Below are 24,153 nucleotides of genomic sequence, written 5' to 3' on the forward strand. Positions count from 1 at the left end.
GGCCAATACTAAATTGCCCATAGTGTTAGGTGCATTAGTCAGAGGGAAATGTGTCTAGGTGGGTTACTCTTCAGAGGGTCAGTGTGGACTTGCTGGGCTGAAGGGCCTGTTTCCATACTGTAGGGAATCTAATCTAAAAGATTATGCTGAGGTCAGGTTGCATAAATGTGACTTGTAGACCCTTGAACACAGGCAATTATATGGTAATCCAATCAAGGAGTTTAAAATAATTGCTAGATTCAGTAGGGTAGCTTTCTAATTGCGCAATGGTCTATTTAGAAACTAATATTTTCTCTTGGTGGGTGACTAGACCACTGAGCAATTAGAAAGCAGTTTCTCTCGCATTCTTAATTCCAGTGCAGACTTGAGAATGTGAATGGCCCGTTTCCTGCTTTTGAAACCAGTACAGGGCCTTACCTATAATTATAATCCACACGGATGCTTCACTGTAGTATTGACAGAGTTCTGCGTTGTTGAAGATACCATCTTTCAAATGAAACATGAAACTGAGGTATCTGACCTCTCAGAAGATCCCAAGGCACTGTTCAAATAATTGAATTATTCTAGTGTCTGAACCAACATTATTTCTCTATAAACATCACCAAAAGATAAGTCAAGTAACTTGACATTCATCTCATTACTGATGTTGCTTATGAAATGCCAATGACTATACTTCAAAATAAGCTGTTTTAAATAGTGGACTGCTGATTGTTTTTTAGAACGAACTTCCGTAAATTTTGTTTTGGTTAGGTGTTGCTACGGGACTACAAACTGCGATCATACACTTTGAATGCAGTGAGCTTCCATTTCCTGCAGGAGCAGAAGGAAGACGTTCAGCACTCGATCATCTCAGACCTGCAGGTATCCAGTAGTTGGATGTATACGTTGCTGAGTAGGGGAAAAGAAGTGTGCTTTCTTTCTTCGCAGGTTAACTTGATTCTTGAATCTTGCGATATTGGGAGGTTCAGGAGAACGCAGAGTTCCTAAATAGCTAACTAACTCAGTTTCAGAACAGACCAATGTCAGATTTCATTTCAGATAATTTTATAAATAGCATTCTGGCATTCATCCCAATAGATTTATTACTTTTTAAAGCTATTTCTTTGCTGAGCTACAAGGAATAGACTCCTGACTGGAAAAGTACCAAGAGATAAGTGGCATCTGTGGGTTTTTTGAGATCCAACCTTTAAATATTTTGCATGAAGGGAAGCTTGTACTTCCAGTCACATGAAAACTTGCACACAAACCATATATTCCTGGACATCTTGCATCACACAGCAATCACAGTTAAGCAATAGAGAGAAAGTGTTACAATAAGTGAGAAGTGTTCTGCCTAACATGTAGATTTGCAATTGCCAGCCTTTCTAAAACATTTTTATCAATTTTATTGATTAAGGGCTGATTTCTCAGTCGAATAATCAGCTTGGTTTTAGATTTTAGCTAAATTGAAAATAATTTTTAATTGTAATTTCATCTATTGAAGTGATTCTGGACCAACTTTAAATCTTTTAAAATCTGAAATTTACTATCTGGGTAGTTCCCTCATCTGTACTGCATTCTCTATTCCATTGTCACATCTGTTTGTTTTTGTTCTCTACCTTGCCTATCTTCTGACCATTGTTCTTTTTTGCTTTAGCATGGTAATGAGCAAACACGAAGGCGATTAGCTGTCTACTGCCTGAAGGATGCCTACCTGCCCCTGCGGCTTTTGGAGAAATTGATGTGTGTAATTAACTATATGGAAATGGCCAGAGTGACAGGAGTACCCCTACCCTACCTCCTCTCACGAGGACAGCAAATCAAAGTGGTCTCTCAGTTACTCCGACAGGTCAGAGCCAAGTTAATTTTTTAAAAAATTGTCATTGGTTAGCTGCAGATGAGTGAAGCAGTGAATGTGACACAACTTCTGCTTGACACATAGAACTTCTCCAATTTCTGGTTCCCAGCAGTAATTGAACAATAGTTTTTGTATTTGGAGGGAAGAATGTGAACTGTGGCAACTGTTATTTTGACAAGGTGAAACTGGCTGAGTATTCTAATTATAGGTGTGGTAAAAATAAATCTGATAGGTGCTGGTTGGTAGAGTGACTGTCATCTTTGAAGTCAGTATAAATTCAGCCCAGACTAGTTAAAGATGGCCCTATCTGCCTTTTGGCTGTAAATAAATTCAGTTTGGTGCAGCAGGATGTGCTGTTGAGAGATTGGTATAATTTTGGATTATTGGATCATTAATTGGCAACTAACTTAATGCTGAACCAAAGAGCAAAATTGGGAACTGTGGTATTACTCAGCAGTAACATGCTAAAATAGAGGAGTTTGTTAATCCATCTCAATCTGTCTTTGGTCTTTGGCACAGTTAACAACACAATCCTGTTTCAACTCTTCACATCTGTCATCTAGCTGGGTGTGATTGTCCTTGTTTGGTTCCTTTATAAACATTGTCACACCCAGCTAATCAACTGATGTGGCCTGTCTTTCTGCTATTATCTGTTGTCCCTTGACCCTTTCCAGGTGACGTCTACCTGCTGCCCTTTGGTGGTATTATCCAAAAACACAAAATCAGTTTGGATATGTATAATGTTGATATCTAAATTGACCTCAACACCATTTCTCTTGATCCTTCCACAGTCTCCGACTTGTCTCACTGTTTGACTGACATCTAGTACTAACAGCAGAGTTTTCAACTGATTAAATTACTGAGCCTCTGACTATATATCCACTGTATCACAAAGTTCATTTATTTCGTGTTTTGTAGCATTGTCCAAATCTGCTGCCTCAGTTCATCTGCTGGTGAAAACCTTCTCTGTGTCTTTCTTTAACTCTGCAATAGCCAAGTACAATGCTGTCTGGGCTGGCCTCCTATCTTTCATACTATAAAATATGAGTTCATCTTAAAATTTTGCTGCTTACATCCTAACACATCCAACTTTGTTCACCCGTAATCTCTGCTTGCTGACTTACACTTGCTTTCAGTGTGACAGTGCCTCAATTTTAAATTCCTCATCCTTGTTTTCAAATCTCTCCATCGCCTTGACACCCTATCAATAATTTCCTACAGCTCTTCAAAATCTCTGCATTTCTTTTGGTCTCTTGAACAGTCCTGCTTTCATTAACTACGTCATTTGTGTATGTGTCTACAGTTCCCTAGGCCCAAAACTCGAAGTCCCAATCTATTTTCCCTCCTCTCGGATGCTTAAAACTTACCTTTTTAATTTCCTTTGGTATCTATTCTCATAACTTTGTGACTCAGTATTAAACCTTGGTTGATAAAACTCCTATCAAACAGATGAGAAAGTTTTACAATTTGAAAAGTACTAAATAAATACAGCAATTGTAAAAATAAGTAAAATTGCCATAGTCTTACTAAACCATATGGCTGGTCTTTCATTAGAGAGATGACTGTTGGTGGTTTAGCATGAGGGTCGCCGTGCCTTAGACAAGAAGAGAGGCTGAGAAGGTGAATCCTTCAAACTGTTTTGTAATGCTAAGATGATCAGGTTGCAAATAGAGTTGTTAACAAAACATGTATTTAGGCATTTCATGCAAGTGCAAGTCTGTGAATAGGCAAAAGTAATGCAGGTTCATGTGAACTCAACGTATGATGTTTCAGTCCACAGAATACAGCAACTGTTTGAAACGAGTTGCAAAACCCCTCATGAGTTGTTAAAATGTGATGCTGTATTAATCTTAATTTTCTAGGCAATGAAGCATGACTTGGTGATGCCTGTGGTCAAAACAGAGGGTGGAGAGGACTACACTGGCGCCACTGTCATTGAGCCAGTTAAAGGGTAACGGCTAGGTTATTCAATGTTTGAAGTAATCTGCCACTTGGCTGAACATGGGGTGATTCTGCATTGGAATCCTGGCACATTACTTCGCTGTTTACTTCTATTCTTTCCACACTCGTTAACACAACCTCCTTTAGTCTTTTCTGTTCAACCTTTTAAGCCATGTTTTGGCATCTCCTCATTGCTGCTGAATGACCTTTTAATTATGCTAGTGTTCTTTATTTAATCTCAGCAACTTCTTATTAATGACTATTTTATTGTTTGTCTGCACGGAACACTCACTAGCTCTTTAATTGGTTGTCTCTGCAGATAAAATGCTCTTTTCCCCTCGGGCTAAGAACTTTGAGTAAATGATGTGACTAGGAAAATATATTTCCTATGCAACTGCCTTCCTAAGATCTTTTTCTTAATCAATAGCTTCAATTGCTGAAGAGAACAGGGATGAATGGGTGTAAACCTGAGTTTTCAAGTTACTAACTGATATTAGTAGATGGTTTTTGCTTCCACTGGCAATCAAAGACTATAATATTATGCCATAAAACTCATTTTATTTGAGGGAGGCTTAAAAGTTTTCTGAAACGTAATGCCAAATGAAGATCAGTAATTTTCTATTGTGCCCTTACCCATGCAGCCTGCAGAACCATTCACCAATTTGGGTTCTTGATATTGAATTTTAAAGTTGTTTATCTCTTTTGCTTGCATACATTGTTAGAGTGATCCCTACTGGAGTGTGTCATTTTGCATGAGATCAGAAATTTCTTGTTTTTATTCTTTTATGGAATGGGAACACTTTTTTTTAGACCAGTGTTTGTTACCTGTCCCTAATTACACATATGTGGATGGTGATGAGCTGTGCCTTGGCCAGCTGTGTTCCATGTAGTGTGGGTACTTTGACTGTTATTAGGAAGTGAACTCAAGGATTTTGGTAATTAGATTAGATTACTTAGTGTGGAAACAGGCCCTTTGACCCAAAAGGTCCACACCAACCCGCCGAAGCGTAATCTACCCAGACCCATTCCCCTACATTTACCCCTTCACCTCACGCTACGGGCAACTTACATGGCCAATTCACCTAACCTGCACGTTTTTGGATTGTGGGAGGAAACCGGAACACCTGGAGGAAACCCACTGAGACACGGGGAGAATGTGCAAACTCCACACACACAGTTGCCTGAGGTGGGAATTGAACCCAGGCCTCTTGCACTGTGAGGCAGCAGTGCTAACCACTGTGCCATCGTGCCACCCAGTGACTTTGGGGGAACTGCAATACAGTTCCAAGTCAGAATATGTCATTTTCAGGGAAACTTGCAAGTGTTGGTGCTTCTCTGCACCTGCTTCACTTGTCCTCGATGGTAGAGGTAGCATGTTTGGAAGGTAGTGTCAAAGCAACTTGCTGAGGATTGGGTGAAAATCATGAGGCCAGTCGTATCACTTTACCTTATCTGTGAATGTACTTGGATTAGTGTTAAATTTGAAACTTGCCTGAACTGTGTCTGAGCTATATCCAGCTGAGACGTGGTGGGAGCTTCGACAAAGTATGTTATTCCATAGGTGATATCAAGTGAATCATTGTTGACTGTTGTAATTCATGTGCCTGGTCTTCATAAGGCCAAGGATGAAATTCAAAGTCATGTTTCTCCTATACCATGTGAGCCTTAACAATTTCTTTTCATTTTGAACATTAAACAAATGTTACATATTCTTTCCCCTGTAACTCATACGTGTATGGCTTTGCCCTTGACCTGTATTCTGCTGGAGAGTACATTGAACAGGGTGTCTCTCTCTCTCTCTCTCTCTCACATTCCCTGTCTATTCTGTGGAAGTTTGTGTTCTAAAGGCTCCACAACATTCCGTACTTCACAAAGAGTAATTTTTGCTTTCTACTCCAACAGGTATTATGATGTCCCCATTGCAACTCTGGATTTTTCCTCACTGTATCCATCTATAATGATGGCACATAACCTCTGCTACACAACACTGCTGAAGCCAGGTGCTGTGGAAAAGTACAAGTGAGTTGCGTGGCTTTTCAAAAATTGGTTATGTTTAGGTAATGAGTATTCTAGTGATTGAGTTGCAACCTTAGTTGCTTTAGGGACATTACTGTTTTGCTGAACCATATAGTCTGCTAGTCTAATCAGAATTAGGTGAGATTTGCCATCTCTCCTTCTCGCTAGCCCCCTCCAATTTTTTCCATGACCCCTTCCCACACTGCTCTCTCCATTACACCCTCTCCACCTGCCCGTCTCGCCCACCCAGCCCTCTTTCCCCAACCGCAACACCCCACCTGCTCTCCTCTCTCCCCCAACAGGCCCCCTCTTCACCAATCACAAACCCCTCTTTCCCTCCCCCACACCTTCCCCTTTCCCACTTGCGTTCCCACCTGCTCCTCCTCTCCCTCCACACTCACACCTTTCTTGGTTTCTCATATCTCACCCCCTCCCCTTCCCACTCTCCCAATTCTCTTTTACCTCCTGTCTTGCCACACCCCACCCACCCCTGGTCTACCCCCTCCTGCTCCCTCTGCCAATCTCCCCCCAGCCTGCCCACACTCTTCCTTGATGGCGAGAAGGTACACCAGAAGGTACAGTTCTCAGTTGCTATATCTCTTCATCGAGTGCTCTCTGGAAATGGCTAACTTGGCCAAGACCAGATCAAACTAGTTTATCTTTTTCAGCTGCACTGCAAGTAGTGTATTTTTCTAGTTACACTGAGCAGTCCATTCAACTTGCTGTATCTTTTTAATCTTGAAGTCATAAGCATGTTGGAATCTTAGGAACCCTAGCTGGTGGAACCAAAACACATGTGGAATGGTAACATATAATAGAGGCTCGCTTTTCCTTAATGAAAGACAAAATTCATTTTGTGGCTTTATCCTCGACACTGTACCTTTTCCCTTTCAAGGTTTTCTTCAGACCAATTCATTAAGACTCCAACAGGTGACCAATTTGTCAAAGTTTCAGTGCGAAAGGGTCTTCTTCCAGAAATCTTGGAAAATCTTCTGTCTGCAAGGAAAAGGTGAGTATGGTAATGTTCGGTCATTGGAACAGTATTTGTTAATTCATCAGCTGTAATTATTGGACTTTGTTCAGTTAATTGGTCAAATTTTGCTTTTTTTGGCCTGGGCAATTGACGAAAGAGCTAGAGGCAAGTTGAGGTTTTTTTTAATGGTGAACTGCTATCTAGAATGCACTGTCTGAACAAGAAGATTGATTTCTGGGAGGAAAGAGTCAGTCTGGGTGAGGTTGAGTGGAATTGAGTAAAAGAATAAGAAGTGATCCCATTGAATAAAATGCTTTAAGAAGGCTTGACAGAATTTCTAATGTTTCCCTTGGCTTCTAAGTGTAGACTTGGAGTCAGGATAAGATGCAACCATTTAAGAATAAGAATCTGAAAGATTTTTTCAATTGGAGTTATCTATCCAAGATGGCGGTGAACGTTCACTGGTTGAATATGTTAAGATGATGAGACACTTTTGGTTGCTATGGGAATTAAGGGATATCTGGATACTGCAGAAAGTGAAATGAAGGTAAAAGCTCAGCTATGATTATAACACATGATGGATCAGGTTCAAGGTTGTATGGATTATTCTTCCTTCTATTTTTATGATGTGAGGTAGAAGCAGACTCGAGAAAATGTTCTAAAATCTTGAGTACATATTGAAAGAGAGAAATTGTAACATCCTTGGGAAAAGAGCACGGTAATGAGACTAAATGAATAAAGAAGTGCAATTAAATGAACTAAATCAGCATAAACAGGATATTAGTTTATTAGTTACGTTTGCTTCATCAGACTTCATTTTAATTGCACTTCTACCTTATTTCATGACCATCCCTATTGTTCCATAAAACATTCCTTGCTGATGCTACAGGTTGGAAATGTGTCTCAAGCCTCTGTTAATTATGCCTTCTAATGAATGCTGAGAAAGTGGAACATGTGGGTTTTGGATGGCCAATATTCTCTCAGAAAGAGGCCATTCAGTTTATCATGTCTGCACTAGTTCTCTGAATGAATAATTTGCCTAGTGCCACTTCCTGTTTTCTCCATAACCATGCACAGGACTACATGGTCGAAATGCAGACAGTGTGTTTCAGATGACTGGGAAGTCTGGAACCAGGGGGTTACAACTCAAGGATATAGGGCACACCATTTGGGACTGAAATGAGGTTAAATTTCTTCAGCCAGAGAGTGGTGAACCTATGGAATTCCGTGCCATGGAAATGATCATATTGAATGATCAAAGTCCACCCATTTTCTCTGTTGCAGTGTTTCATATCCATGTTGCTACTGTCCCTGTTATTCGCTGAGCTCAAACCTTACTCATGATTCTTTTGTGCAATACTTCATCAAATGTCTTTTGAAAGTCCACGTACACCACATCAACAGCATTACCTCCTATGGCCCTCTCTGTTACTTCACTTTAAAAAGATCTCTCAAATTATTTAGACACAGTTTGCCCATAGCTAATCCATGATGGCTATCCTTCATTATGCTACATTTGCCCAATTGATCTAAGTTTTGATCTAAAGATAGCTAAGACACCTTGTAGGGAAGGAGTTGGTGTGAAGGTGTTATACCTCTCACTGCTTTTGTGCATTAGAATGGTGTGCCTCCCTGGCTAAGATCTGCATTGACCTTGTATCCCTCCTGGTAGCTGATTTAACACTGGTAAATACTTGAAGCGACCAGCTAGACAAACGCTCTGTTGGAACGAGTGGACCAATCTTGGATCATGATGTTGGAAATAGTGGTGCTGGAAAAACACAGCAGACCCAGCAGCATCCGAGGAGCAAGAGAATCGACGTTTCGGGCATAACCCTTCTTCAGGCTTATTCCTGAAACGTCGATTCTCCTGCTCCTCGGATGCTGCCTGGCCTGCTGTGTTTTTCCAGCACCATATTTTTCAACTCTGGTTTCCAGCATCTGCAGTCCTCACTTTCTCCTCCATAGGAAATAGTACACAAGATTAGAGTTGGCAAGATAATTTGAGGAAGAGATTGCATTGAATGTATTGTCACGTGTACCGAGGCACAGTGAAAAGCTTTGTCTTGTGAGCAATACCAGCAGATCACATTGTTAAGTAGCATAGATAAGTAAATAATAGGTAAACAGCGGCAAAAACCAAAACATAGGTACAGGTGAATGTTAAGAGTTTGAGAGTCCATTCAGTATTCTGTTACAAAACCGGCTGGTGCGTGTTCAGGCTTCTGTACCTTCTCCCTGACGGTAGAGCTTGTAGAAAAACATTGGCAGGGTGCGATGGATCTTTGAGAATGCTGGCAGCCTTTCCTTGACAGCAGGCCTTGTAGATAGCTTCTGTAGATGGGGGGTTGGCCTTTGTGATTGTCCAGGCTGAGTTCATCACACTCTGTAACTGTCTTTGATCTTGAATGGTACAGTTGCCATACCAGGTAGTGATACATCCAGACAGAATGCTCTCTATGGTGCTCCTATAAAAATTGGCAAGGGTATTCGCCGTCATGCCAAATTTCCTCAGCTGCCTGTGGAAGAAGAGACATTGTTGGGCCTTTGTAACCAGTGCGTCCACATGAGTCCAAGAAAGCTTGTTGTGGATGACCACTCCCAGGAGCTTGACATTCTCCACTTGTTCCACTTCTGTGCTGTTAATGTGTAGGGGAGCATCTGAGTAACATCCCATCGAAGGTCAATAATGATTTCCTTAGTCTTGCTGGTATTAACAAATTAAATTAAATTATCATGGACAGGTAATGGGAAAGGCTAATGGAAAGTTGGCTTTTATATCCGGACAGCTGGAATAGAAAGAGGTTGAAGTCATGCTTCAGCTGTGCAAGATCCTGATTAGACTATCCTATAGAGATTTCTGTAAACAGTTTTGCACCCACAGCCTACTAAGAGGTATGAAACACTTTTTACATAAAGGATGGTAGAAGTTTCAAACTCTTTCTACAAAAATCAATTAATGTGAGATCAATGGCTCATTTTCAAATTGGGATTGATAGATTTTTTTTCAGAGGCAAAGATGTGTCTACAGTGTCAGCTCACAAATTATTCATGATTTCATTAACTGGTGGAACAGCTTTGGGAAGCTGAATGACTTGCTCCTGGTCCTATGTTCAGTCACAGATTTTTTTTTTATCTTTGTTACTCTGGAGAGAAGGTCTTGTGGTTTGGTGGTCGTGACCCAGCCTCCTCGGCCAAAACTCTACAGTGAAGACCAACCCCAGGAAATGCTGCCATATTGTAGCCAAACAGGCCTAGTATTAGTGTGTGAATACTTCCAACACATGACAATGCATGTGGTAAGGGTGGGAGAGACTCCTGGTCAGCATATGTTGGAAAGAAGATTGAAGCCTCTGTCACAACTCGTAGTTTTGGACCTGCAACCTGCATATTGCCATAGCACTTTGAGTTTTTTGGGGGTTCAGTGTGGATCAGATTTTTGCCAACAACATGGGACTTGTTTCCCATTCTGGCTAGACTGGATTAGGGACTTGCCTCCGTCATTGTTCGAAGGCGTGACACTGTGGCTCTGATCTATCTTTGGGCAGGGGACTCGAGAAGTAGTAGTTACTGTGAAAAGAGTTAGTATATCTTGCACCAGACATGAGTGTCAAATAGTCAGGTCAGGAACTGTCTATGAGGAGAAAGTGAGGACTGCAGATGCTGTGCTTTTCCAGCAACACATTTTCAGCAGGAATTGTCTATGCCTGGTATGGGATGAATCAGCATCTGTTTCTCTCTGAAATTGTTATAACAATAACCTTGCACAAGATTGGGTTTTTTGACCATGCTAGTCATTTTATTGGCTGCTTGGGTGATTTTATAGAACATTCAATTGTGCTATAAATGGCACATTTTCATATATTTGAGGCTTACCTATTGTGCAATGATTTGCCCATATAGAATGGGCAGCACTTACAGCCTGCTGATTTGAGACTCGATTCAAATGATGAGTTAGCATTAGAAGGGCCCTGATCTTTATGGCATTTATACTCTGACAAATGAAGTAACATATTTTCAATGTTATTCTACCCCCTCCCAATTCAAGGGCAAAGGCAGAACTAAAGAAAGAGACGGATCCATTCAAACAAAAGGTTCTTGATGGTCGTCAACTTGCCCTGAAAGTGAGTGCAAATTCAGTGTATGGTTTCACTGGAGCACAGGTTGGCAAGCTACCTTGCCTGGAAATATCACAGGTGAGCTTTGGTGTTGTGTTCTCATTCTGCCTTTCACCCCCTGCTCCTGCCTCCTTTATAACTTCCCAAACAAAAGCCTGCAGAGTGACTACTTTCAATTTTTCCTTGCTTTCTAAACATGTGCATATTAGGTAAGATTTACTTCTACCAGGCTATTTGACTGAGAAGCAAATGGATTTTAGTTTTATTTGGAGGAGAGTTTTCATGCTTTTTACATTTTCAAAAGTTGAGAGTTGATTTAGGTACCAAAGAGTCCAGGAATTGATGGTTTCTCATAAGTTACCTATCATAAGTGAGGGTGTTACTTTTGTGGAGCTGGACCAATGAGTTGGTTGAAATTATGCCTGATGGCTTGCAAAATTAAGCTAAATCCAATCCAGAACTGCATAAAACCAATCATAAACATTGGATTGGCACCAAAACACAACTAATGGTCTAGTAACCTTCAAGCATGTTGAGTTCAAGTGTAGCTCAGTTGTGACCCAATGCTTCACCCTATTGTCATCCACTCATGGGAGTTAGGATTTACCTAAATTGTGACAGCTCAAGAAAAAATGAAGAGTAAGTGAAGTACTGTTGTGGCTTCTTCACTACATTTTGTATGTTTGAAAGACAAAGCAATATCTCTTATAGTTGTACTAAAGCTTTCTTTCCCTGTGCTAATTAGTTCTTAATCTAAATTATACTGAGGTGTTAGGAACTTACTACACTTTTGTAAAGGGGGAAATAAATCAAAGGAATAATCTTGTACACCTTATCTCAATCAGCTATAAGACAGTTTGACAGATCTATATTAGACAAGTTATCCAGTATTTTTCTCTTGACATGAAAGTTGCGTGACTTCAGTGAGGAGATGATGAGCAGAGCCGTGGGAACGTAATATTTCGGTATTGTACATAATTGTGAAATAGAACTAAAATAATACTGGAACTTGCTTCCAAGAACTTTTCTGAATTACAAATGAGTAAAGCTCTCAGACTAAAAAGGAGACGTTCTGTTTTACTGATACAGTAACAGTAATGGGAACCATGTTTAAGTGTTAAATGTCTTAAAAACAACTTCTCACCAAGAAGAGATTATACACAACAGATTTTTTAAAATGGTTGTAACAAATGGGTGTATCCGTATATGGGTAAAAAGTCTTAATATGTATAGCCAACCAAGCTGTATGCAGTCAGAAGACTGCAGTTGTGTGATGAGTCTTGTCACAATGTTCTCAGAAGGGAGACTGTGGTTAAGCTTTGCAGGAAGTTGTGTTGAGCAGGATAAGATGTTGTAAATCAATTTGTCAGCAGCATCTTTGCTCACCCTCCTCTGCTTTCCTCAAGAAGTGTCTCTCTGATTGTTCTTACTGCCTCAGAAATATGAGGTGCTGGAGTTGCTTCATGTCTTCTGTCCTTTACTTGAAGATAGTAACATCACTGTGCATTAGTGTTGTGTCTTTTAACATAATAAAATTAGGCACTTGACAAGAGCATGGTCCAAAAGAAAAGGGGAATGGAGAAAGGTGGATGACAAAACGTTTGGTCAGAGATGTGTATTTTCAGGAACATTTTGGAGGAGGAGAAAGGTGCATGTTTAGAAAGGGAATTTGGTAGCCTAGAGCTGAGGCAGCTGCAGCCATGATTGTCAGTGAAGCAAAGTAAATCAGTCATGTGCAAGAGGCAGAATTGGAGTAGATTGGACATCTTGGCAGGTTGTAGTGCTACAGGAGATTAGAGATTGTGGGATTTGAGCATAAGTTTGAGCATTTTATTATTCTCTTTGAGTCTGCTTTCACAAGCGCTTGTGATATTAGCACTCTGTCACAACTGAGCCCCAGTCCTGTGTTTGACCAGGATACTTTCAAGAAAGATCGTGATCAGCAGTGGGAATCTGGCTGATTTTAACTGTGGGTCATTAAGACCAGTTTTTGTGCTCCAGTGTTTCCTGTGGCCAAGGTAAACTAATTCTGTGAAGCCAGAGAACAAGTTTGGCCCATATTTACAATGGATTGAGGAGCATCAGTTCAGTTAACGGCTAGAAAAGTAGCAACAACTTAGATTCGTTGAGACATTATAAAATTTATAAAATAATGAGGGGCATAGATAAGGTGAATAGCAAAAGTCTCTTTTCCTAGGGTAGGGGAGTTGGGAACTAGAGGTCGTAGGTTTAAGGTGAGGGGGGAAAGATTTAAAAGGTACCTGAGGGGCACCTTTCTCACACAAGGTGGTGCATATATGGAATGAACTGCCAGAGAAAGTGGTGGATGCAGTTACAATATTTTAAAGACGTGTGGCCAGGGACTTGGAGAGGAAAGGTTTAGAGAGATTTGGCCAAACGTAGGCAAGTGGGCCTAATTTAGTTTGTGAAACCTGGTTAGCATGGACGAGTTGGACTACAGGGTCTGTTTCCTTTCTGTCTGACTGAGTAAGACTCAGTGCAAGTTATGGTGCAGACAACAAGGTTTTGAACATGTTTAAGTTAACATAAGGTGAAAAATAAGAGGTTGGCCGTGGCAGTAATGAAATAGTTGAACCTATAGATAAGGAAAACCTGGATCGTGACATCAGATGAATTGAAGCAGGGGTAGTGTTGAGTGGTGTTATGCAGGTGGAAATAGTTGGTCTTAGTGTGGATATCTGGTCACAAGAGCACTTCAGTGTCAAACATAATACAATATCAAGGTTGCAGATTGGTTCATTTGATGTAGAGTGTGGTGCAGTGGGTGGCAAGAGAGCTGGCATTGTTCTTCTGAGGGCAGAGATGTTTAGTCAGAAGCTTAAAACAGATGTTCCAAATTGAGAACTGCACAGAGGCCAGTGTCCTGTCACCAAGTCCCCCTTTGATAATTAATGCACAGTACACTAGCTGTGGCCAGCCAGCGCTCAGTCAGTCCTCAGTTGAGGAGATTCTAATCTAGTTATATAACTTTTTTCCTCTGCTCATTTTTTTCTATTTTTCTTCTTTTTTGTTTTTCCCCCACACACTATCACCTGACAGTGGTGGTGCTTATTTTTCCCGAGCACCCATATCGGGTGTGTGCAGGTGTAGGACATCTCCTGGTTATATTGGTCAGCCAGGGCTTTCCTGATTGGTGCAGGTTAACAACCTCAATTGCAAACCTTGTAGTTAATGAGGTCCACCTGGTTCCAACCACTCTATAAATGATGAAGGATTTTCACAGAGGAGAAGTGAGGGCAGTTGTGGCACAATGGTAGTGTCCCTCACTCTTGGCGAGGAGACCCAAGTTCAAGTCCAGTTGTGCCAGAGGTGTGTAATAACATCTCTGAAGAGGTTGACCAAGGAAATTACGGAGTACGTAGACTGTTGTGGTGCAATGCTAGTGTCCTTACCTTTGAGTGAGACTCAAGTCTCACCTGCTGTAGAGGTTGAACAAGTTGTTAAGAAAATATCTTTAAGATACATAGCAGTCCAGTAAACCTGAGAAAGAGTAGAGAGAGAAACTGTTTCTGCTGGCAGTAGGGACACTAACCAGAAGACCTGGGTTTAATATAACTGACAGTCTTATGGTCAGTGGAGCAGAGGGAAGTTGAGGGCACAAAAAAATGCACATCAGGTTGTTAACTGATCTGGTAAAAGAGATGGCGGAGATGTCATGTATTTTTTAAAAAGTGACAAGTTTCTTCTCATCTATCTTCCAGCTTTCCATTGTTGTTCCATGTCAGTGGGGTCTGTCATCCAGCACCATCTAAAGTTTAGTTACATAATAGTCATGAAGGAGCTATAAATTCAGGTGGCTGCCTATCTGGACATTGCTGGCTTGTGTAAGATCTTGGACAAGGTGGGGGAAAGGAAACTGATACATTGTCATCTGAGCCTTGTAAATTGTGCAAGATATTGTTTTCAAACATCTCACTGTGATAAGTGACTAGCCTTGCAATGAGTGGTTGAAAAATAATTGATCTTGATCTGCAGACAAGATAGCCATGATGTAAGCACAATTACTTCTGTTTTCCTCATGCCCTTGTTTGAAAAGATTTGGAAATCCAATGCAGTTTTGCTTTATGTGGACTTAAGAAAATAAAGACAGAAACCCTCCTTGCAAAGTAATTGAACTGATTAGCCAAAGTTGTGAATACTAAGCATTTGGACCTCTGGCATACTTACAGGGCTAGTCTTATCCCAGGGGATAACTGCAGTCATGCAATATGAGATGTTTATAACAGATAAGTGGGGTTATAACGGTCAAAATAACATTTCGACACTTACATGTTAGTTGGTTAGACTTTAACTCTTCATTGATTGTTGGTGAACCTTGTTGGATGAAGTCTAGTGGCTTGATGTTATTCTTTTAGTCAAGTACTGAACTTGATTGTATAATTTATTTCAAGGAGTATGTGGTAAAATGTCTACTCTGAAACTAGTGACTATTGGTTGGAACTTTAGGTTAATAATGAAGACTGGGATCTTGCCTTAAGATATATGTAATAAAACAAATAGCACAGATCTGATTTGGCTAATCCTCAGAAGTTTTTTTTACCTCTATCTCGAAAGGCCCATCCTACTTTGAATTCATAGCCATTTTGAGTTTTTCAGGCGTTTGTTGCTTCAGGTAAGGATTCAGGTCTCGAATAGGTTTGAGAGTGTCGGAATTATCGTGGTTCCATTTGCCAGTGGACTTGCCAGTTGATGTTGATTTCTGTAGGCCCCAGTGAGGGCATCAAATGACATCTAATTAAAACTTCCAATAGTTTGAGGCAGGGAAGGATTACTTTGGTTAAATATGTTTATTTATCTATGTTGCATACGCTTGCTTTTTCCAGGGTACAGCACTGAAGTCTGCTGCAAAAACACGTTGTATTGTCATATGTAATTCACTTAAAGATCATGATCAGTGCTGTGTAGTTATAGTTAGAATGGCATAAATAAAGCATTTTTGTTTTGGTCTTTGTATAAGACTTCGATTGGAATACTAAATTAAATTTTGGTTCCTTTGTTCAATTGGCAATATAAAAGTTTTGACAATGTTTCAGAAGGTGTAAGAATGATACCCAGCTTAGAAACATCTTAGCTATGAGATTTTTCGTAGCCAGCCAGGGAGAATCAGATAGAGATGTTTAACATAACGAAGGAACTAGATTGGACCAATATAGATTAATTTTTTCATTTTAAGAACTCATAAAAGACAAAGAGCCATGTATTAAATTGCACAAGGGTAGAACTAGAATAGCTGTCAGGCGGTTCATTGACCTATGAAACAAGCTTGTGCAGTGGATGCAGATTTGCTGCGTGCGCCATGAGACATGAGCCTGTTCCTGGCCAGGAAAGAGGTCACAGTACACATAAAGGTTGGAAGAATACTAGATATTAATCATAGTCAATCATTATTAAGTCTTCTCTTTCTGTAGATTACTGGTTGTGCATTCTTCTCAAACTATTTCGATTCCTAAAGGGAAATTGCTGCAAAAGTACAATCTGACTCCAAAGGTCTTCACTCTAAACTCCTGAATCGTCTTCAGTCTGGACACGTTTTTTTCATACATCTTCCACAGGCATCATCTTTCCCCTCACAGTTGTAGGAAGTAGACTGCAGTGTGACTGCCCCTTTAACTTAGCCAACCAGGTATTTATGTATGGTAATGCAGATGCTGGAATTCTGAAATTAAAAATAATATTCTGGCAGTACTCAGTTTTAGCAGCGTCTGTGGAGAAAGAAGCCATCAAGTGACTGAAATTTTTGTTGAAGCCTGCTGTACATGATTTCGATTCTGGAAGGTTGAGTGAAGTTTATTCGAAGTTGAGACTCACCAGTTTTGAATCCTATGGTTCTTTACTGTATTAGCAGCTTTTTAAAGCTCCTTTCTGCACTGTCAGGTTGTTCTACAAGACTTATTTTGCAATCTTTCATGCTTGCACAAATCATTTTCATTTCTCATTTTTGGTCATTTTTTTCTAGAAAGATTTTAAAATTTACTAGAGTTTAATTTTGTTTCTCCACATCCTTTTTTTTCTGTTGTTGTGGACATTTTTATTTCTCCTCACGAGTTTTCTCCCTTCGTATCTCGACTGCACTGATATTCACTGGCTCAATTTCACAAACAAGAGAGACCCTGACTTCTTGCAAATGCAGCCATTGTTCATGATTTGAATTTATTGTATTGAAGGTTTTTTACTACTTGTGATGATTGCAGTTGAACTTAATTTTTTCCTCACTCATCAGCTGCGCTATCACTTCCGATAAGGATCAGAAGATAGATTTCAGGAATTGAATAATTATCTTCCCAGTCTTTTCTGACTCGTGGATGTTGGTGCCAGTTACAACTTTCTATTTGCCTCTTTTTCAGATTGGCTAACATAGTGCAGAGAAGCAATTGGGCCTGGGACTTCCTTGCTCTTTGTGGCTCAGCTGTTTACTGTGTTAATCAGCTCAGCTGTTAGAAAGCTGCATTTATTTTAATTGAAAACTGTAATTTTCTCCTTACAGGTTGCAAATAGTATTTCCTGCTTTTGGTATGGGTGGTGGTTGGTGTAGTTTTATCCATCATAGTTTGAAGTAAAGCTAGAAGGATAGTTTTGCAGAGAAAGCACACTGCAGTTGTGAGGAGGAAGTTTTTTTTCTGATAACTAAATACAGAGTAGAAAATCACAACAGACATCTCCAGTGTGGGAATTGAACCAAAACAATTGGAATCACACTGCATTGCAAACCAGCAGTCAAATCAACTGAACTAACCAACTCTCTCTAGGATTAATGACACACTCAGAAGCAATCTTAAATGAGCAACCCCTTATTCTGAAAAGGAATCCCTTCTAGATTCCCCACATGAGGAAACATCTCAAAATCTACCCTGTCAAGCCCCCTCAGGATCTTTGATGTTTCAGTACAATTGCCTTTCATTTTACTGATCGCCAATAAACATATGTTCAACCTGTGCAACCTTATGTCATAAGATGATCATCTTCGTAAACAGCCTAGTAAACCTTTTTCTAAACTGTCATCAAAACATTGTATTGCAGATCAGCAGTGTAAGCTGATCGTGTGGTCTCACAAGTGTCCTCTGCAGTATTGTAAGACTTCCTTTCTTTTGTATTTCATTCCCCATGCCATAAAGGCAAGCATTCCAGTTCCGTGGTTGTATGCTAACTTGTTCATGTATGAGACCCTGGAACCCCTCAACAGCAACATTCTACAATTACGCTCTTATTTAAATAATATTCTGCTTTTCTGTTCTTCTAGGCAACCTTATTTTATTCACATTATACTGTGTCTGCCAAATTTTTTCTCATTCTCAACCTGGCTACAGTCATTCCATAATGCATTGGTTGCATACTTGTGCAACTCATTGTTATAGAAAAAATCATGCTTTATAAACAATGCTTTAAGTATTGGCATTGTAATCCCGTTACAGCAAATTTGTGTTGACAAAACAAGCATTATAACAGCACAACCTGTATATCTATTTGCAGATTCTCCACTCACAATTTTTTTCCCCCAAATTTCCAGCATCAGTAAATTAACTGCAAATATTTTGAGTCAATGCTCAGATATTTAGATGTTGGTTATAGAAGCATTGGCTGGGATACTGTGGCAATACACACCTGTTACATTTTGAATAAGCATCCACATGATTTTTGGGGCTGGCTTGATTTATCTTCTCATCCAAAAGTTAGCTCCTCTGACAGTGCAGCACTCTCTGCTACTTCAAGTCTTGAAGTGGAACTTCAAATTACAACCTGACTCACTGGTGGTAGTAAACTAATTAAACCATGTCTGTTGACTGCTGTTAAACAATTTCACTGACTCCTTGTAATGGAAGTTGTGTGGACTTTTCAAAGGTTTTATCACAAAGTAGCATGGAGGAGATCCTTTACATTTAAAGTAGCTGTATTAGAGGAAATGCGGTTGCAGGGATAGATCGAAGATCAGAAAATAATGGATGTAATGTCCTGTACCCAATGAAAGTAAATCTGAATAGCATCCTGTGCTGGCACAAGTGAGGTACCTTTTGTAGGTTGGACCAAAGCACTTCAGTGCCAACTAATTTCTACTGAAGTGGACTTGCTGTTACTTTGGTAATGGGGTAGCTAATTTATGTGCAGACAACCCCCATCTACAATTGGAAAGAGTACTGATTCTTTTCAGTTAGTACTAAACTGAAGTGTTTGGTCCAATCCTGCAATGGGTCTTGAATCCACAACAATCTGTCTTTGATGCAAGTCCCTCTCTTTCAACCACCTTTCTCGAGTCTGATCTTATTCCCGTAGTGCTTGCCATGAGTCTTGGTCTTAGTAGACACGTCAAAGCTTGTATTGTTTTGTGGTGTGGTAACTATTATTGTACACATTATTTTAAGTTCCATACCTCCCTCTCCTATTTTTCCCTTTTTTTTCTATTTGTGTGGTTATGTCTCTGAAGAGCCTTGGGAGTTTTATTTTTTCCCTCCGTGACTTACATTTCAACACGACTAATAATTAATTCACTCTTTCCTTGAATGTCACTTCAGAACAACTTTTGCTGCGACTCAACAGTCAGTGGAGGTTGCTTTGATCCTGAACAGGTTGCTTGAGACACCAGTTATTGATGATTTAACAAACCCTAACTGCGCACTTGCAGCTGATGATTGGGAAAGAGATGGCTGATGTAAGACAAGGTTACAAAAAGAAAATTATGCAATTTGGGAGCAGATTAATGAGGTTATGTTGTAAGTCCTTTCATGTACAAGATGGCAGTGGCGGGGTGGGGGGTGGTGGTAGTGGTGGCTCTGCTGTGGTAGAGATGCTGCAAGGAATGCGGCTGCTATGAGTGTGTAATTTAGTTTTAGTACAAACAGGCCTCAGGAAACGGACAGTTTCCAGCTTTCCTGTGGTAAAGTCTTGCTTCCTGCGTGATACAAATCTGCTGGTATTAGTGCTACACAGTTGGGCTTGGGCTTCTGTTTTGCTGTTGCAAAATGGATTGCAAAATTGATTTGAATTTCAGTTGAAATCATTTTCCTTTGTGTTCTCAGCTCTGCACTCACCTGACCTGACTCTTGCTGGGTGCATGAACCTATGTCCCAATGGCCATATGGTAGTTGGCTCAAGTGGATCATCGGTATATGTGTTTAAGTGCTTTTTGATTACAGAGAGCATTGTTGATCCTCCTGTTACTTGATGTTTGCACGTGCATAGTTGTCAGATCTCTGTTGTTCTTGTAGCCAAGCATGTACTTGCAATCACCAGGCACTTTGCACACTTTCTTTCAGCAATGGTGACGGTACCACAAGGAACAGTCTGAAAATCTAATTTATTTTTTCAGTCCCTGATGCAGACAGTTTGAGTGATTAAAAGTAAAATACTGCAGATGCTGGAAATCTAAAACAAAAGAAGAATGCTGGAGGAAGCTCAGTATGTCTGACAGCATCTATGGAGAGAGAAACAGAGTTAATCTTTTGAATCAGATCTGTTCTGGAGAAGTCATATTGGACTTGATGTTAACTTTATTTTGCCACAGAAGCTGCCAGAAATTTGAGGGTCAGCTTGATTACTGTCATCACAAATAAGATCACTAAAATGTTAATGCCTCACTGGGAACTGAGGAAGTTCCTCTTCATGCTGGAAGTGCTGGAAATCAAGCCTCGCTATTACCAAAGTTGTCATAAAACTCGATTTTACGAAAGTATGCAAAATTCTTCATTATACCTGCCTTTTAGACCCAGCTTAACAGAAAACACAGACCGGGTTTATGTAATTAACAATGATTACTATTTATTACAGCTGATACACTAGCTGCAGATAAACAATTATGAACCACTGACACACAACTCTACCAGTTAATAACTAATCCTTTCATAAAACTCCCCAATCCACACACGGGCCGACTCAGGCAGAAAAGAGATCATGGTTTCACTAGTGGAAGGCAAGATTGGGTAAGCAGTTCAAAGCCTCTGTCCACAGTGTTTGCTGAAATGATCCTTTTGGCTTATCAGGCCCAACTCTTTAACTGCCTTTTTCCAGGTCCATTCACTTGCAGGAGACACAGATCAATTGCTTCACAATTGTAATGCCTATGACTTATTGGTTAAGTGCCATAGCTCAGAGCAATTGATGAGGGGAAATAAAATGGCTTTCTTCAGACATGGTGTTTCCTTCACTGCCAAGAGCAGGTCAGTTCTCTACTTTTCAGAAGACTGATCGCTTCTCATTGAGCATTCATCCACAAGCTGCTCAGCTATCTGGAGCCAGTCACGTTGGCAGGCAGAAAGTGTTTGTAGTCGACAGTGGGTCACCATTCCCCAGACTGTTACTTGTTTTTGACATTTTTCATACATGTGCTGGCTCCAACTAGACCACCATCTCTCCTCTCCCCACCGTGTCTCCCAAAAAAACTTTGAGCAAACCAGTGAAAACAGCACTTATAATGACTGTCAGGTAACTTACTTTTAAAAATTGCAGTAATCCTTGCCATGGGCCTTGCTTTTTAATACCAATCCTTTTCCTATTTCAGTCCTCAATCAAAAATAATGAAAAATTAAAAGATATAGTCTTTATAAAGCTAACTCAGTCTGGGGATCAACAGGTGATGTAAACTCTTCTAAACTGTTTACTGAGCCTCTGCAAAGTGTTAATATGAAATTGCTGTTTACTTAACAACAGCTAACCTTTTTGCTGTTGTGAAAGAGGTTGTTAATTTAAAGCCAGTTCATATCAACTTAAGTAGTTTTGTGATATTCGCTCATAGAACTGGGCACTCAGTATTATGCATTCCTTTTAGCCAGTAGGTATTTGTTAGTATGGACTGGATTGATTATTCTGCTCATGGTATTGAGCTTCAGTTGTATTTGTTGCTTTGTTTTCTCCCCCTCCTGAAGGTAACAGAAGCAAACATTCAGATTCAAGGATGCCAGATTAAGTAACCATTCTTCAAGTTACTCGTAAAGTTGACTTACAATGCACAAAATAAATTCTTAAGAGCATACTCTTTTTATAACTACATTTTAAGAAGTCAAATTATTGTAGCAAAATGGCTGTGTAACTAGTTTTGGCTATAAACTTAAAGTACTTAGGCAAAAAAATTCTTTAAAATTCCTTTTCAGGTTTGTTATTTCAATAAATCAACCACCTGATGAAGGAACAGCTCTCTGAAAACTAGTGCTTCCTGTCAGACTATAGCCTGGTGTGTGATTTTTAACTTTGTACACCCCAGTCCAACACCAGCACCTCCAAATCATCACTAAATCTGTGAATGTGAAATATATATTATTTTAATCGCAGTCCTCAAAGTTGATGTGCCCAGTCTTTCTAACACAGTTGCTTGTTTCTCCCAGAGCCAAGATGCGGAGTTATTGAGAACCTTCCTTAGTAATTACACTTATTGTGAAAATTATGGGTACACTGCTGAAAGTGCAAATGTAAAGCATGAAACCTCAACCATCCAGTTGCTATCTCTTCTGAGAACAACTAACTCAGTGTCTATCTCCTCTATAAAGTAGTACTGCACCTCTGTATAACACAAGAAATAGGAGCAGAGTGAGACCATTTTGACCCTATCCACCATTCACTTAGTAAAACCTAATCTTTTATTTTAACTCCACTTGTTTGCCTGATTCCCATATCCTTTGATTTCCTGAATGATCAAAAGTTTCTTAATTGATGTTTCATCACTTTAAAGATGCTATGTTCTGTTTTCTAGCAATCAATAGTTTCATGGTCATTATTAATGAAACTAGCTTTATATTCCAAATTTACTCATTGATGATGGGATTTGAGCATAAGTTCTTACATTGCTAGTCCACTATATCATGTCTCCCTCTGTATAAGATCATGATATCATAAAACTTCAGAAAATTTTAGGTTAGTTCCTTATGCATTAGAAAGGCTTTCCATATGACATAAGAGCAGAAATAGTCCATTCAACCCATCAAATCTGCTATGCCATTTACTAAGATCACAGCTGATTTTATTATTCTCAGCTCCACTTCCTTGCCTTTTGTACCCATAACCTTTGGTCTCTTTACTGATTAAATATCTGTTTATCTCAGTCTTGAATATGCATAATCCACCTTCTACAGTGTTCTGTGGTAAACAATTCCACAGATTAGTTATCCTCTGCAAAAAGAAATTCCTCCTCACCTCTGTCCTGACTGGTTGTCCCCTCACTGAGGTTATGATCTGTGGATCCTAGACTTTCCCACAAGGGGAAGCAACCTTGATGTCTGCTCTGTCAGTCTCCAAAATACCCTTCTACATTTCAGTAAGGTTACATCTTATTATACTAAACTCCAATGAGTACAGGTACTCTCTACTCAATCTTCCCTAAGACAATCTTCCCATGTAGTTATCTACGCTTCAACACATGTGCATTGCGAACCTGGTTTAGACCTTATCGTGTTTCTGAGCTCACCAAATATTTTACCATTTCAGAGATGTGCTATCTTTCACTCCAAACGCTTCAGCCAAGTTCCTTGTGGAACATTTGTGAGAAACCTGGCAACAATGAGAATAGATGGCAAAATACTGTATTTAATAAATTCTATGCTCAGTATAAGCTCTAATGTTGGACCTATTTTCCCTCAAAACAAAAGCTGTGAAACAAGATTGCTTGTGATGTCAGTTGTACTCAACAATGTGTTGGAATCATTATAAGGAATGGTCAATAAGTTAGCTTTAAACCACAAAATTCAATCTGGGATGCATGCCACTTTTCAACAAAGGTGGTTAGATAACACTGAACAGTGTGAAATCCCATCAAATCTTTCACTCATCTGCTGCAAGTCTTCAGAGACACAGTCCTGGATGAATTGATTCAGGAGGACCCACCAGTTCCAGAAGTTTGTCATCGCATCTCTGAACAGGTTGCTTTTAAAATTAATCCTGGATGGGTATGGGCTAATGTGGTGTAATGGGAGTTTCCCTGCCTCTGAGCCAAGAGATGTGGGTTCAAGTCACACCTGTTCTAGAGGTGTGCCACAACATCTCTGAATAGGTTGACTAGAAAATGTCTTATGGATGAGTGGAAGGCTCTTGTGGTGTAGTCTTAGTGTCACTACCTCTGAGCCATAATGTTCAGGTTCAATTTTCACCTACCGTAGAGATATGTCATAATTTATACAAATAGGTTGATTTAACCAACTTCTTGGATGGGTGGAGGGGGACTTTTGGGATGCAATAATGGTGTCCTCACCTCTGGTACCTAGTTTAAGTCACACTTGTTCCAGAGGTGTATAATAACATCTCTGAACAGGTGGTGTGCACAGTTTAGTATCAGA

General features: G+C 39.9%; 1 protein-coding gene across 7 annotated transcripts in view; it reads left to right on the plus strand.

Annotated features, from left to right (window-relative positions):
- pold1 (polymerase (DNA directed), delta 1, catalytic subunit) overlaps positions 1–24,153 on the plus strand; it is a 111,102-nt gene that overhangs the window by 42,694 nt on the left and 44,255 nt on the right. For all 7 annotated transcript variants that reach the window (XM_072588742.1, XM_072588743.1, XM_072588741.1 and 4 more), the window contains 6 exons: positions 751–861; positions 1,637–1,828; positions 3,700–3,788; positions 5,681–5,797; positions 6,690–6,803; positions 10,816–10,963. In XM_072588742.1, coding sequence (XP_072444843.1) covers positions 751–861; positions 1,637–1,828; positions 3,700–3,788; positions 5,681–5,797; positions 6,690–6,803; positions 10,816–10,963 — 771 coding nt within the window. The remainder of the gene's footprint in view (positions 1–750; positions 862–1,636; positions 1,829–3,699; positions 3,789–5,680; positions 5,798–6,689; positions 6,804–10,815; positions 10,964–24,153) is intronic.

Source organism: Chiloscyllium punctatum, chromosome 18 (assembly GCF_047496795.1).
Source record: "Chiloscyllium punctatum isolate Juve2018m chromosome 18, sChiPun1.3, whole genome shotgun sequence".
Lineage (NCBI taxonomy): Eukaryota > Metazoa > Chordata > Chondrichthyes > Orectolobiformes > Hemiscylliidae > Chiloscyllium > Chiloscyllium punctatum.